General features: G+C 41.9%; 1 protein-coding gene across 1 annotated transcript in view; it reads left to right on the top strand.

Moving 5' to 3' along the window:
- The window catches only part of LOC119331076 (splicing factor SF3a60 homolog), an 8,193-nt gene extending 596 nt beyond the window's left edge, over positions 1 to 7,597 (top strand). Inside the window, exons 2-13 of the mRNA XM_037604254.1 lie at positions 332 to 520; positions 927 to 1,037; positions 1,541 to 1,645; positions 2,302 to 2,444; positions 3,219 to 3,315; positions 3,601 to 3,762; positions 3,844 to 3,915; positions 3,997 to 4,110; positions 5,796 to 5,873; positions 5,951 to 6,079; positions 7,006 to 7,152; positions 7,242 to 7,597. Coding sequence (XP_037460151.1) covers positions 347 to 520; positions 927 to 1,037; positions 1,541 to 1,645; positions 2,302 to 2,444; positions 3,219 to 3,315; positions 3,601 to 3,762; positions 3,844 to 3,915; positions 3,997 to 4,110; positions 5,796 to 5,873; positions 5,951 to 6,079; positions 7,006 to 7,152; positions 7,242 to 7,388 — 1,479 coding nt within the window. The 5' untranslated portion in view covers positions 332 to 346 and the 3' untranslated portion in view covers positions 7,389 to 7,597. The remainder of the gene's footprint in view (positions 1 to 331; positions 521 to 926; positions 1,038 to 1,540; positions 1,646 to 2,301; positions 2,445 to 3,218; positions 3,316 to 3,600; positions 3,763 to 3,843; positions 3,916 to 3,996; positions 4,111 to 5,795; positions 5,874 to 5,950; positions 6,080 to 7,005; positions 7,153 to 7,241) is intronic.
- The last annotated feature ends 9,122 nt before the right edge of the window (positions 7,598 to 16,719 follow it).

The following is a 16,719-nucleotide window of genomic DNA, read 5'->3' as shown; positions in this document are numbered from 1 at the left end:
GCATGGCAGCTACTAGCCAAAATTTTGATTGTTGTGTGCTGTGTGGTGGCTGTTATGACATGATTTTGTATGAAATGGTGGCTTCTGTGCCATGATTTTGCTCTGTGTGCAAGTGGCTATGACATGATGAACACAGCTAGTCAAACTGCCGGCTAGTTTGCACCTTTCCTATTCTTAGGAAAAGAGGAAAATAGCAAGGCAATTCCTAGCAACGACACATTTTTTTAAATAGTCAAACGTATCCCCTCATTGGCACTTTTCAGAAATGCAGCATTTCCGTACCTGAATTGTCCCGATACTGATAATGCATATCTGTAATGGTGTTTTTTAGGCTGAAGCGGCAGCAATGGCATCGTCAGTGCTGGAGGCCACACGAGCGGCGCACGAGGACATCGAGCGGTTAGAACGCCTGGTGGTGCGCGAGCTGCAGCGAGATCCCGCCAATGCCCGTGACCGCCTCTTCCAGTCCCACCGCGTCCGCCACATGCTCGACCTCGTCATCTCCACCTCCGACAAGCTCGTAAGCCCCTCCTCTCTCTCGTTTCACGCTTGATTTAGTGGCTGTAGCTTTGCTTAATTCCTGTCTGCCACAGCCAGAGCTCAGTGATGTCGCATCTCTGTTTTCTGTGGTTAGGATTGGTTTTCCAAATTTGCAATATCTTGAATTGAGATGCCTAGGGTTGCTTATGTGTTAGCTCCACTAGTTATTGTCCTGGGGAATTCCAAAGTTGAGCTAGACAGATTGATTTTTTGGCTTTATTTTTACAAGATATGCGCGAGGGTAGATAAAATCAGTGTATAATATTACAACTTTTAGTATCGTGCTGCTATTTCCCCCCTTTTTGATGTGAGTGAAGAAGTGCAGTTTGGGAATAGTCTGTTTCTCTTTATAAGGTGAATTTTGCTAATATGACTTTCTTAATTAGGTTGAAATCTACGAAGACAAGGACGGTGCTAGGAAGGATGAGATCTCCTCCCATCTTACCGCGCCGGTGCAAAGCGACATCTTCCCCAAGTACTATGAAAGGCTCAAAGAGGTACATAATCAAACTGTATCCAGTCTGACTCTACCCAGTAATCACTTAGGCACGCCATGGAATCAGAGTGGCAGGACGCTAGCCAGGCCGTCGATGCTGTAGTTTATTCATGTACCGCCAAAAGCATTCCATGCTATTGTCGTTTAGTGGATAGTTCTTTTTAATTATTTTACCTCTGGACTCTCATACCAAAGAATTGGATGGTAGAAAACCAAATTATTCAATAGCTCGCTAGGTTTTCTTACCAACATGTCAACCCTAAAAAGGCAAAATATTAAGAGTAGAACAATTTTTATTACGATCCTTGAAAATTAAACTACATACATACTAGTGAGTTTTCTGGTTATTTTACACTATGTTGATCTTGCACTTCATGCCAATCAGGACCCCCTGGTCGACATATGTGATGCAAATCAGAACTCAGTTTTATTCGAAAACTTGAACTTCTACTCTTTATTCAGTGGTGATTATTCTTTCATTTACAGTTTGTTGCATGTTTGCAGATCCGTGATTACCATAGGCGGAATCACTCTGCCCGTTTCATCAGCGAAACTGACGATTATGAGGAGCTACTAAAGGAGGAACCGGCTATTGAATTCACTGGCGAGGTGCTGTCCAGTACAATTTTCACCTTGATAATCCTGCTTGAGATGATTTGTGCACTGTTTTATCCTAATGCATACCGTGGTTAATCTAATTCTCTTTTCTTGCATAGTTGCATATAATATCTTGACTACCCGCAGATGCAAGTTTGTTGTAGTATACATACCTATGTTTATATATTCTATTCTTGAGAAGAAAAATGCATGGCAACCTCATCGTATCGCCTCTATCTAAATTGTCTAGTCCTGCTTCACGCTTCCATACTAAGTTGATTATGTTAAGTGCAAAAGTTATGGTAAATCATCAATAAGGTCTGTCTGCTAAAAACATTGCAGAGCCCTGTAGCACCCTTGTCTCCTTTTTGTTGCAGTAGTCTTGAACTCGAGGGTATCTCTATTGTGATACGTGTATTTTAATTTCTGCAGGGTTGTTTGATTCCTCTTGTAGGATCACGGTGCTATGCATGGTAAGAAATGACAAGATACTAGATGGAGCATGATTAACTTGAGAATCAATTACTGCTTATTTATTGTCATGATTCGCATTATCATGTAGTTCTAATCTACATTGCATGTTCATCCCATTAAATTGTTAATATTTTATATGCTGTTCTGGTCGCAGTTACTTATATTGCTAATGGTCTTGTTCTGCATTTTGATAGGAGGCATTTGGCCGGTACTTGGACTTACATGAGCTCTACAATGAGTTCATAAATTCCAAGTTTGGATCGCTAATGGAATACTCAGCATACGTTGGTACTTTTGCTCAGACTGAAAAAATCTTGCATAGTCTAAAAGCTACCAGGTATGCTACCAGCATTTTCTCTAAAACCAAGAACATATCTCCTAGCATGAGCTTATCTCTCCACATCGATCTTAGATATATTTCCCTCCTTTTCTTCTTGGGCTGGTTAGGACTAGGATCGCACTTCCTGACCAAACGGAACCCCAAAAGGCATACCTTTCCAGTCAATCCAGATTGATCAGTATTCTGTATGGTAGGAACAAAAGAACAAAATATTCATGTGTCGGATGTTGGCTGCTGCTATAGTTCTGTTTCATATCATAGGCCCAGCAGTGCCAGTTTATTTCTTGTGCGTACCCAATGCAGAAGCAGGGGGTTACTGATTACTGGTTGTCTGGACTTCATTGCTTCTTACATGTAGACTATAACTGTATCACTTGTAAGGGTTCATTACTTGGTCTCATTTGTCGCTGTGTTATAAAGTTGTCATGTTGTTTGTTCCAGAATTCACAAGAGCAATACCCGAAATCTCTCTACCAAAATAATTTATTAATTACCTGTGAACTGTAATTTCTGTTACCTATCTATTGTACCGACAATACCGTGTTTACCTAACAAACTGAATGGACACCCTCGTTTGGGATTGAGAGGAAACATAACAGGTAACTACTAGAGTGGTGGGGTCTAGTAAGACCTGTATTGAAGTACATGTGATTAACCAAAATTTGCTCAACACGCCTAACATTTGTTTGATCAACTGTAGTTTTTTAAAGTGTACATACATTTCTGTAAAGATGATTTATGAACTTATCTTCATTTTCTTCAATTTTTCAGGCAATACAAAGAATATTTGGAGCATATTTTGGAATACCTGATGTCATTTATGTATCGTACAGAGCCATTGCAAGATATTGATAAGATTTTTACAAAGGTCAATCCTCTTGACTCTTGTACATTCTAGTATATTTTCTTTCTTCTGTATTCACACCTTGTGTTGTGCATCACTTAAGACTTGTGTTGGGGTTGAGAATATATGCAGATATTACTCATGATCTATCACTGATTCACTGTTATGATTAATTTTAGTGTTGCTGGTGGTGGGGTTGAGAATATGTACTTAACATAGAACTAGAAATAACTACTATCAAACCCATATAGGTTCAAACTTCCATGGTAGGCAACAACTGACTAGCTAATAGTATCTATGCTTGTGCAGTTGCAAAGTGAGTTCGAAGAACAGTGGGCCAATGGCGAAGTACCTGGATGGGAGAATAAGGGCACAGAGAAAAAATCTGAATCGCAAGAGTCTGCAGTAGACCTCGATTACTACAATATTGTTGAAGAGCTTGTAGAGCTTGGTCCGGAAAAGTTGAAAGAGGTACGATCTTCTAACACAGTTAGTGTTCTATTTTATTCCATCCTTAACTTGGCCTTATTTAATACTGAAACATTTTTCCAGGCTTTAACTGCTCGTGGATTGAAGGGTGGCGGCACTGTTCAACAGCGTGCTGAGCGCCTTTTCTTGCTGAAGGTGACTACTAAACACTCTTGCTAATCTTGTTTGAGCTATTTATCAGTTTTAAATTTGCTGCTGCTGGTCATATTTTTGCAGCATACACCCTTGGAACAATTGGATCGTAAGCATTTTGCCAAAGGTGATGATTTGAAGAAGGAAATTGCTTTGGTTGAAGTGAAGATGAAGCGCTTATGTGAGATTCTCGATGAGGTCAGCTCTTACTCTTTTTATGTGTTCGCAATGACTTGTGCTTTCAATCACCCATTTCAACATGGGTATGTTAGTCAAATCATGACTACACCAGTTTAGTTTGAGGAATGGCCTTGACCTAGGATAAGCTAATCCATTGCGGATGCTCCCACCCATTGATTACGAGTCGAGAGACTAGTCGAGATTAGTCGCTAGACTAGTCTATGAGTCACATTCTGGGTGTCAACTAGAAATCTCGTGTAGACTAGTTCGCCGAGTTGAGGAGTCGAAGGACTAGTCATAGACTAGTCGTCCACCTTGAGTCCTTCGTTTTACTTCTTTAGGGATTGGGAGGGGATAAGTGAGCCAGCCACCCTGTCCCTTTCCCTCCATTGCTTCTACTCTCCATGGATCTGCGCTCCTCTACTCTGGCCCTTTCCCCTGCGCTCCTCTTGCTCTGGCCCTTTCCCCTGCGCTCCTCTGCTCTGGCCCTTTCGCTCCATTGCTTCTGCTCTCCCTGGCTCTGCCCCTACGGTCTCCCTCCCTCTGCTGTCTTCTGGCTACTGGATCCGCTCGTCCCTCAGGTTGCAGCAAGCAAGCAAGCATATTAGCAAAGTAATTTCTCCCTTCTCTTCTTCCCTTCTTTGATTTGATTTTTACCCGCTGCCCTCTTATTTCGTTTTGTTTGCTTCAGTTTCAAGATCCTTAGGTCTGAACTGCAATGTCTGTGCCGGAAATATCTCAAGTAGTGTATTCAGCAGCTGCAGCTCAGGCCAATGATCAATACGATCCATCGAAGGATCCTGCAAGAAGCCAACTAGGAGCAAGGATCCAACATGGAAATATGCTTATTGGCCTAATCTGCAGGACAAATTGACGCTCCAATGCACTTTTTATAGTATATATTACATATTAATACTAGGTTTTAGTAATTGATTACTGCAAGTTTGTGCTACAGTACCATGTAGTCCAGCAGTAGTCTAGACTAGTCACGATTAGTCTATGAGTTTCAACGTTCGAACGTCTCATCGACTCGTAAGCGTTGCTCCCACCATTTAATGAGACATCTATTGCTTTATTTGGGCATAGTATGGCATGGTCATGAATAGAAGTACCGGGACCATCTTTTCATGGGATTTTTTATGAGTTGCCGTAAAGTTTATCTGCTTTGATCTTTTGCCTCAGACCTCATTTGGTGTGACTGTCTAAAATGCCCTAAAGCCGAGCCGCCGTTTGATGATGTGGCCTTGGGTCGAAGGGATTAGTTTCAGAATCTCAATGTTTATCAACCTATCTAAATTAGATCCTCAGAATGATGTGTAGCAAGTGAAGAAAAAAAACGATTGAATAACACCTATCAGGAAGAGAATAGCAAAAGTTGCCATCACCTAAGTTCTGCTGTCACCAATGCCTTCATGTACCTTTTCTAGCACGTTCTTTACAAAAGTGATCATTGGTGAACGAAAAGCTCCAACTGTACCATGACTACTCTACAGCTAGATTTTTGAACCAACATTTCCATGTGTATGGAATTCTATCATGATCTACTTTCCTTGGTGTGGTTTACGAAAGTTTCCTTTATCTTGGTAGGACTACCAGTCATCGGCATTTTTCGCGGCATGTTCTTCTAATTTTATGTCCATTTTAAATTTCAAGTTTAACCTGGTGCTCATGCCTTGGTAGATTTTATGTTTTTGTGTGTGCAGGTCATTGTAAGAACAAAGGAAAATGCGGAGAAGAAGCTGACTTTGACCTATGAAGAAATGGAAGCAGAACGGGAAGAAGTACTTAAGTTTCTCCTTTTCTTCTATTTACTGAAATATTGTTCTGTTTTCTGAACTTCATCTTTAACTTTGTATAGGAAGAAGTACAAGCTGATAGTGAAAGTGATGACGAAGACCAACAAATCTACAACCCTCTCAAGTTACCAATGGGTTGGGACGGGAAACCTATCCCCTATTGGCTCTATAAGCTTCACGGTCTTGGTCAGGTACCAGCTTTGTCGTTAACAGCTTAATTAGTTATCACACCAGCCTTGTCGTTAACAGCTTAATTAGTTATCAGACCAGCCTTGTCGTTAACAGTTTAATTAGTTATTACTTTTTTTGGATCTTCGATTAGAGGTCAATGGCTCATCTTACTGTTTGCTGAATATTTCTAAGTCATCATGTTAGTAAATTTTCTTCCTACATGAATGTATTGATCATCACTTTATTGTGACACCATTCTATTTGGAAAACAAATCAATTTCCATTATGTTCAGTGACTGCCAATTAATTGACTGATGGGCAGTGGTAACTGGTATAAGGCATGTACAGTTGGATAGCACAACACGCCACACCTAGGTTAACCTAGTTTGATTTTGTTAGGTTAGTGTCTGGTTTATTGCCAAACTTTTGCAATGCCATACTTTCTTGTAGTCTTGTAACCCCACATTTTGGTGGCACATTTCTAGCCAAACATTGCTTAAGTGGTGGCCTTCAATTTGTTAGCTACAATTTTTGTGGCTTGCCACAGTTTATAACTGTTAGGTGTGGCGATGTGTCTTAGCCATACGATTGTGCCCATATCTCAACTAATTGATCTTGGCTCAGCTTTGCTATGTGTCAACTAATTATATACGTTCTGTAATTTGAGGAAGTGTTGACCGGCAAAAAAAAAAACGTTTTACATTTCTCTCTTTCTCTAATACTATCATCAGCACAATGTTTGGAGCTACAAAATGGCATGTTACCGAAAATGAATGGTAAATCTTAATTCGATAGCTTGCTCATAGTTTCACCTGTTATTTGTGTTGCGCCTGTGTCAACTATTAAACTTGACTTTGAACATCTATAACATTGTCGCTATTATATGCCCAGCCATCACCATCGAGTTTGGTTGTAGACCACTGATGTTTTAACTATCTGTTGCCAGGAATTCAAGTGCGAGATATGTGGTAACCACAGTTACTGGGGGCGAAGGGACTATGAGCGCCATTTCAAAGAGTGGCGCCATCAGCATGGGATGCGATGCCTTGGTATTCCTAATACCAAGAACTTCAACGAAATTACATCCATTGAGGTACACCGGCCGCCATTTGCTATTGTCTTGTTCATGCGATGTCTTGCTTGCCGCTAAGTTGCTTTGACATGCCTGATTTGTGCTGTCAGGAGGCGAAAGCACTGTGGGAGAGGATACAAGCAAAGCAAGGGCTGAACAAGTGGCGGCCAGACTTGGAAGAGGAGTACGAAGACAAGGATGGCAACATCTACAACAAAAAGACGTACACTGACCTGCAGCGCCAAGGCCTGATATAGATATGCGATTCTTGTGCGTTGGGGTTTGGACGGCGCTAAATCCATTGAAACCTGCTGACCTTGATGGTCGCTGCAACTCTGTATTAGCTTGCGTTATATACTCTGCAAGATGTTACTCCGTGTTATATTTTACGCGCCGGAGTACTTGGGAGCTCAACTTCCTTCTTCGGGGTACATTGCACATTATGCTCTATAATTGGTCCATCTTACTCCGTGTTCTTAGGTCCTGTTCGGTCAAATCCTTTCAAGGTTTCGCTTCAACGTCAACGTGGAGAAAGAAATATTATGTAACGGTGTTGGAGTTTGACACGTAAGGAAAGAGCAAGACAGGAAGTAGGCTTTTACGCAGTCCGGAGCGTCAGCCTTTTGCCCGGTCCGGAGCATCAGCCTGAGTAAATCGTGTGCCCGCCTTTACATGTGTCTTACATTTACTATCCCGATGTGGCGCCCCTCGACTACAAATCCATGTGCTTGCTCTAGTGCACATTGTTAGGGCATCTTCAAGGCAGATTTGTAAACCTTTTGCAATCATCTGGACCGAGGAAGTCATTCAACACGGTTTTGTGTCGGTCCGGACGTGATTTCTCTTGTAAATTGAAAACAAAAATAAAGGAGGTTTGTGAGAGTCCGGACACGCGAAACGTACGAATTCGACACCCTAGGCCAACCCAAAACCCTTCCCAGACCCTGCGGCTCCATTCTCTCCTTTCTCTCTTGTTGTCTGCGACTCCATTCTCTCCATTTTCTCTCTTGTTATTGTTGTTGCTCTACCACCCTGGCCAGCAGTGGCGGAGCTAGCATTTGATATCAGGGTGGTCCGCCCCCAATTTTTTTATAACTAATATTACATGTGAACATTCTAACTAATTACCAATAGCACATAGAAATAGATCAATATGGTCTTACAGACACACTAAAATTCTCAATTAAATCTCAGTTTTACATAAAGAAGCCTACATAGTAAATAGTATATGGACCATAGCACATACCTTGAGAAGTTCAAAAAGACTATCTTTCTGGCCTACGTTTTTGCATTGCCATGAAGGTATCAATTATGTCATCTTCATTCACCTCGGAGAAAGCATCCCTCTCAATGTATATGACTAGGCAATCACCCAAAAGACTATCACCCATCTTATTTCTCAACTTGTTCTTGACAAAACTCATGGCAGAGAACGCACTCTCAACATTTGTTGTTGCCACCGGGAGAATCAATACCAATTTTAAAAGCAAGTACACCAAATGATGAACTATATGTCTCCCTGTTTGAACAAGCTTAACCGAGAGATCAACAAGATTTCAAAGGCCTTGAAAGTTCTCATCATTTCTCATGTCATCAATATAGTTATCAAGTTGTAATTCAAGGTGTATCAAGTCGGCACTTGAAAAGTCTTTGGGATAAAACTCAGCAAGTCTTCGTACCCTGTGTGCATCAAAAGAAACAAATGAGTTAAAGAGATCCTCTACCACTTTTGAAAGCAATACAAATTTTAGAAGCAAGTTTGCATACCTTTTGTGCATCAAAAGCAGCAAATGAGTTGGCGGGATTCAAATCAGACATACAAGATAGCAGCTCCATATTGATCTCATCAAACCGATTTTCAAGCTCTTGACTAATTTGATCAATGACTCCAAGAAAAACTTCTCTTCGAAAGTGATCATCATTTGTTTGGGGTCGAGCAAACCGTGTTGATCTTCCATAAGGCACATAATTATCTCCCATTATAGGAACTTTAATGCCATGCTTGTTACAAAATAGTGTGACCTTTTGCATAAATGCATCCCACCCATTAGCCCTAAGCTCTTGTATTCTACTTTTTGCAGTTCTAACAAGTGCCATTGCAGTAAGAATATCTTGGTCTCTTCTTTGCAAACAATCAGACAAATCACTTGTGTATCCAAGAATGACAAGCATCAAGTGTGCATTGAAAATAAAGTCAAATGGCTCGAACACTCCAAAAATAGTATGAATTTTGGGTCAATCACTTCTTTGTGAAGCATCTTGTCCAAGAGTTATGAGCACATCACGGATTGTGGGATACATAGCAATAATGTTAAGAACAATTTTGTAATGAGAGCCCCACCGAGTATCACCAGGCCTAGGTAACCCCATCTCTTGATTCAAACCACTCCCAGTTTGTAACTCACCACATTCAAGTAGTTTCATGATATTATGAAGTCTAGCATCTTGAAGCATGTCATGACGCTTACAAGAGACTCCAATAACATTCAGTAATAAAGACACTCGGTCAAAAAACCACACACAATCATCATTTCCCTTGACAACATCAACAAGAACTAGCTGGAGTTGATGTGCAAAACGATGAATATAATATGCAGAAGGTGACTCTTTCATGATCAATGTTTTCTATCCTTTAATTTCTCCTCTCATATTACTAGCCCCATCATATCCTTGCCCACGAATTTGTGTTATAGTCAAACCATGGTCAATAAGTAAAGTTTCAATTGCTTCCTTAAGTGACAATGAAGTAGTGTCACTTACATGAACAACTCCAAGAAAGTGCTCACACGGCCTCCCTACTTTATCAACAAAACGCAAGCATAAAGCTAGTTGTTCTTTATGTGATACATCACTAGACTCATCAGCTAGAATAGCATAGTACTCATCACCAAGTTCATCAATAATTTGCTTTCTAGTAAGTTGTGCACAACATTGAATAATCTGCTGTTGTATCTGATGAGATGTCAATTGGTAGTTACCTGGTGCATTCTTCAAAACATACTTATTCACCTACTCACTATTTGCCGCAAGCCACTTCAGTATCTCAAGGAAGTTTCCTCTATTGCTAGACTGTTCACTTTCATCATGCCCATGAAATGCCAATCCTTGATGATGAAGAAATTGCAAGCATCTAAGTGAATACTTCAACCTCATCTTGTAAAGACGTAAATCCTCACTGTTCACCTTCACAAAAAGATCATTAATTGCTGCACGAGGATTCACAAATAAGTTATATCTCTCTTGAGCTGCATTATGCACACTTGATACGCAACCAACATGCTTAAGAAGAGCCTCCTCTCTATTCCAATTACTCCAACCACCATCAGTAAATGCATTAGTTCCCTTACCACTAGTTTTTTCTCTTTGAAGAAGTAACATACGAAGCAAAATGCAGATTCCTTCTTGATACTATATTCAAGCCAACTATGGTTATGGCTTTTAAGGATATATGATCTTCGAACTGCATCTTGATCATTGATAGGATAACTTCCAATGGGTAGCCTTTCCCTAGGATCATGTTTAAGACGACTAAAATCATAAACCGGTGGTGATGGTGGTGTAGGATTGAAATTATGTCTAGAGGGGGGGTGATTAGACTACTTGACCAAATAAAAATCTAGCCTTTTCCCAATTTTAAGTCTTGGCAGATTTTAGCAACTTAGCACAATTCAAGTAATCAACCTACACATGCAATTCTAAGAGTATAGCAGCGGAATGTAAAACAATTGCATATGAAGGTAAAGGGAGGAGTTTGGAGGGAGCAAACGCAATGTAGACACGGAGATTTTTGGCGTGGTTCCGATAGGTGGTGCTATCGTACATCCACATTGATGGAGACTTCAACCCACGAAGGGTAACGGTTGCGCGAGTCCACGGAGGGCTCCACCCACGAAGGGTCCACGAAGAAGCAAGCTTGTCTATCCCACCATGGCCATCCCCCACGAAGGACTTGCCTCACTAGGGTATATCTTCACGAAGTAGGTGATCTCCTTGCCCTTACAAACTTCTTGGTTCAACTCCACAATCTTGACGGAGGCTCCCAAGTGACACCTAACCAATCTAGGAGACACCACTCTCCAAAAGGTAATAGATGGTGTGTTGATGATGAACTCCTTGCTCTCGTGCTTCAACTGATAGTCTCCCCAACACTCAACTCTCTCTCATAGGATTAGATTTGGTAGAAAGAAGATTTGAGTGGAAAGCAACTTGGGGAAGGCCAGAGATCAAGATTTATGTGGTTGGAGTGGAATATCTTAACCTTAACGCAAGTGTAGGTGGTTCTCTCTCAGAAAATGTATGTTGGAAGTGTAGGCATATTCTGATGGCTCTCTCCACGAACGAAGAGTGGGTGGAAGGGTATATATAGCCTCGACACAAAATCTAACCGTTACACACAAATCTCCAAACTCGGTGGGACTGAATTATAAAACTCGGTCAGACCGATTTAGTTCAAAATGTGAACGTTAGGATTTTCGGTGGGACCGACATGTCAACTCGGTGGGACCGATTCCATTAGGGTTAGGGCATAACGTAATCTTGGTGAGACCGATTACACAAACTCGGTGGGACCGATTTTGGTAATAGACAAACAGAGAGTTGGTCAGGCAAACTCGGTGGGACCGATTCGCTCATTTCGGTTAGACCGAAACGTTACGAAGGGGAAACAGAGAGTTTGCATTGCAATCTCGGTGGGACCGATCGCTCATCTCGGTTGGACCGAAACATTATGAAGGGAAAAAGAGAGGTTGCAATCCCATCTCGGTGAGACCGAGATCCCTATCGGTGAGACCGAAGTGACTAGGGTTTGTGGCAGTGGCTATGTCAAGTGAACTCGGTGGCGCCGGATAGAAGATTTCGGTGGGGCCGAGTTTGACTTTTGTTTTGGGACATATGTGGATATGAGAAAGTAGTTGAGGGTTTTTGAAGCATATCACTAAGCATTTTGAGCAAGTAACTCATTAAGCAACACCTCACCCCCTTTTAATAGTATTGGCTTTTCCTATGGACTCAATGTGATCTTGGATCACTAAAAGTAAAATGTAGAGTCTTGTGCTTTGAGCTTGAGCCAATCTTTTGTACTTAGCATTTTGAGGGGTCCACTTTCTAATCCATGCCATGCCAATCATTGAGCTTTCCTGAAATATTTATCTTAAAATAGCATTAGCTCAATGAGCTATATGTTGTTAGGAATTACCAAAACCACCCAGGGATAGTTGCACTTTCAATCTCCCCCTTTTTGGTAATTGATGACAACATATAGATCAAAGCTTCGACAAATGATCATAAGATTGAAAAACATCATCGCTTTGAGAAGTATGTGATAAGCAAGAGCCCCCTCTAAATTTGTGCATGATTTGAGATTTGCTTTTGAATGCAAATGTACAATCGATTAGGATCATGGGTTACTCTTCCATGTCACATACATCTTCGTGGAGCGCTCAAAATGATAGAAATTAAAAGCATGCACTCATCACCAAGCAAGTGAATGATCATATATGAGATATAAAAGATAGTATCATCCAAACAAGCATTAAGGTAGCAAATGATCAATCACATGATCACACAAGTATCTCACACAATAAAAAAATTCAACCAAAAGCAAGAGAGATAAAAAGACAAGACACTCTCTCTCGAAGCCTATGATCTATACATATTTCTCCCCCTTTGGCAACAAGTTACCAAAAAGTTTTAAAATGCATAGTGCTATGCGTCTCTCAGGCCTGGTCTTCGGGAGGCGGTGTAGATAGAACTCCAAGGACGAAGGCATCTGTCGATGTAGTTGGAGCTGGTGGAGCGGGTGTTGGAGGTGGCACTAGAGCTGTAGTTGCTGGTGCTGACACTGTAGCTCTAGCATCTGAAACTGGCACTGCAGCAGACCTTGGACCTCGTGGCACACACTGAAAAGCATCAGTAGTTGCCTTGCCTCTCCTCTCTTCTGCTTCCTCCTGAAGCTGCTCAACTGCAATCTGAATCTCAGTTACCTTGAGATCAAGATCATAGAATTTTGTCTCAACAATCCTCTCCAGGCTCTCCTGATTCCGAGTCAGGGTGGCCAAGCCCTTCTCAATCCCCAGTGTAGCTTGAATCAGATAGCCTAATTGATCTTGTTTTGTCTTGAGAGGAAAACTTGAGATGCTTCTTCTGCGTTTGGCATCCTTGCAGCTTTCTCAGCCTTTGCTTTTGTTCTCTTCTCCTGGACTTGAACTGATGATGGTTCCTCCTCATTCATCACAACATTGGTGTCTTCAAATTCAGTACGTAAGGGTAGATGCTCCTTGTCCAACAAATAAGTTCCTGTGCCCATCTTGGAGTTGATGAGCTCCTGAATGTGTGGAGCATACCCACAACTTATCTTCTGATCAGCAACTGTCCTCTTGATTGTTTCTACAATCAAACTCATAACTTTGAATTTCTGAGGGACATCAAAGATTTGCAGCATGTTGATGGAGTGTCCTCTGATCATCTTGTGGTCTCCTGACTTGGGTAGCAATGTGTGCCTTAAGATCCAGTTAATAGTAGGCAGACCAGACAGCAAGAAATGTACAGATCCAAGCTTGTGAGTCTCCAAAGCTTTATCTGGGATCTCCTTGTACATGTTTGCCATGGAGTTGTGATCCTTCTTTTTCTTGGCATACACATCCAAGTCATCTTCATGTTCTTCGGGGGCATTGATTAGCTTGGCCCACTCCTCAACTGTGGATTGGTATCTAGTACCCTTAGACATCCATACTATCCTTCCATCTGGATAGAAGTGGGCAGTGGAGTAAAACTGCATGATCAGCTCATCATTCCATTTGGTGAGCTTCTGTCCAACAAATTCATCTACTCCACATGCCTTGAAGCTGTCATATACTCCTGGGAAGTGATCTTCATTCTCCCGGATGTATTCCCAATCCACCCATTTCATGTCACATACAATGGGCTTCTTGAAAAGCAAAATTGTCTCATAGAAGTCTTGCTGTTCCTTTGTATGGAACCTGTACTCAACTGCAGTCCTCCTCCTAACAGCATAGGGATCAGACTGTCTCCACAATATTAGTCCAGCATCCTTTCTGATGTGCGTGTCCTTAGCGACTGGATGAGCATCATTATGGTCAGGAATTTTGGGCTTCAACTTCCTCAAAACAAGTGAATCATCTTCCTCTTCTTCAGCTTCGGGCACTGGGGCCTTGTTCTTCTCCTCAGCAGGTATACTTTTGGTATTCCTCTTGGGTGCAAAAGGCTTCTGAGTAGTAGCCTTGGGAGCAGATTTGGGCTTAGATGGAGTAGCCCCTGACTTAATTGCATCTCCCATGAGCTTCTGAGACTTGAGAGCTGGAGCAGCATCCTCTTCCTCCTCCTCTTCTTCTAGATCTCTCATAATGTAGGATCTACCAAGCACTCTGGCAGTGGTCTTCTTGACCCTTTCTTTTCTCTTCTTTCCCTCTCTAGCAGCCTCTCCAGTTGGCTTGGAGGTTTCAGCAGTTGAGGCTCTAACCTTTAAGGTTGGCACCCTCTTGGCAGGGGCCTTCTTGTGCAAGCCAGGCTTAGTTGTAGCAGCTGACCCATACTCTTTCTTCAGCACCTTCTTCTTGGAGCTGACTTCCTCCTCAACAGCCACATAGTCCTCATCTTCAGAATCTGAGGTTTTCTTCTTCCTTGACCTGGTGGCTGCTTTGGGCAAGTTCCTTGGTGTGCTCCTACTGCCATCACCAGAAGTGCTAGAGGGACTAGTGCCCTCACTCAATTGCACTTGTTCTTCAGACCTGTTCTGGCTGTCGCTCTGGTCAGACATCTCTGCAAACTTACTGACAGCAGACCCTGTGAATAGATATAGATGAGGTAGAGTGGATGAGCATCACAAAGTGCAGAGTTTTTGCAAAATAGATGACTTAAAAACTTAGTTTTAGTTCTTCACAGAAAGCATTTCAGAGCTACCGATTTGTAAACTCGGTGATACCAAAGCAGCTTTTGTAACCTAAACTAGTGAACTCGGTCAGACCGAGTCATAGTTCGGTGGCACCGAGACTGCTAGGGTTTCACAAAGAATCGAACTCGGTCACACCGATTTGCAATTTTCGGTCAGACCGAAAATGCACGTGCTATGGCCTAAGCCAAATCGGTGAGACCGATTTCTACAATTCGGTCGGTCCGAGATGACTCCGACGGAGACCTAACCCTAAATTTCAAATCCAATCTAATCTAAAGGATGTTTTCAGCGGATGGATAGTTTGCATACGTGGTCATGATCATGGAAAAGCAATGTGATATGAATCGGAGTTAAAAGAATAGCACAAAGGATCGAACTCGTACCCTGGTTCGGCGGAGTTCGCTACGACGACAACGAAGGGGCAGAATTCTGTTGACGGCGATGGAAACCAGTGGTGGGAGGTCGCTGGCGGTGAGAAGATGATCCGGAGACCCAAGGCGGCAGAGCAGGATTCGCGCGGGCTGTGAGATTTCAAAGAAAATTTCCAAAATCTCACCCGTGGGTTTATATATCCCGACCCTGTCGGTGTGACCGAGTGGAACAACTCGGTGGCACCGAGATGCAGAATTGCAAGCAGTTACTGCAACTCGGTGTGACTGAAAAGTTTAAATCGGTTGCACCAAGATTGAAAACCTAGATCAACTTAGTGATCTCGGTGTGACCGAAATGGATGACTCGGTCATACTGAAATGCACAAAGAGGTTTTAGAAGTTTAAGTCTATGACGAATCGGGGACTCTAAGTTCTCCTCACACAGAGTGGTTCGAATCTGACTTGATCAAACTTTGTGATGTAGCATGAATAGAGTTTGAGACGAGAAAAGCATAGATAGCTAGAGGGAGTTCTTAGGCATTCTTGTCCATCCATTTGGCAAAAGAGAAAAATCCAAACAATCAAAGCAACAAATGGATGTCCTCGAATGAGTAAAATATGCATCCAACATGCTCACACAATAAAATGGCAAATGAAATATGTGACAAAGCACGCACAATCACTCTGGCATCTATCAAGCAATTTGTCGATGACTAGGTCATCTATATATGAGTATATTGACTTAGGAGTCAAATGAGGACATTTGATCATAGGTCATACTCATCGTTTAAGCACGAGTGGGGTTGCCACTTTTACATAAAGCATTGTTGTGCTCACACCATTAGAGTTGCTTTAGCTCAATTGATTAGAGTAAAGCTTCCCCTAGATGTGATATCCCCCCTAAGAGGGATGAACTAACCTTGGGTTTTGTCGATGATGACTTCATGTAGGTGTTGAAGATGTAGATGCTCAATGTTGATGTAGATCACTCGGAGCAATCCTTTGGAGTGAGTTGCACTTTCAATACCTGCACGGTTTAGTCCCACAAGGAACAAATAAGGATATCCATAGACATAGAGTGATATTCACATGAGATGATGTCCATGAATGCATTAGGTTACCTTGTCCCTTGTCGTACCAACAAGAGGGTTTGTGACTCCTTGAACTAGTGCAAGATATGGAAGTTGTTTTCACTTGTCCTTGCCAAAATGATAAGAGTGAAGTATGTTGGCGGAGTCACCCTCAAGAAATCTCTAATTCTTCTTCTTAGGGATCCACACCATCTTGATGGGAATCCTCAGAGTTGTA

This window comes from Triticum dicoccoides, chromosome 7A, assembly GCF_002162155.2.
Source record: "Triticum dicoccoides isolate Atlit2015 ecotype Zavitan chromosome 7A, WEW_v2.0, whole genome shotgun sequence".
In the NCBI taxonomy this organism is placed as follows: Eukaryota; Viridiplantae; Streptophyta; class Magnoliopsida; order Poales; family Poaceae; genus Triticum; species Triticum dicoccoides.
This window is presented reverse-complemented; position numbering and strand designations above follow the sequence as displayed.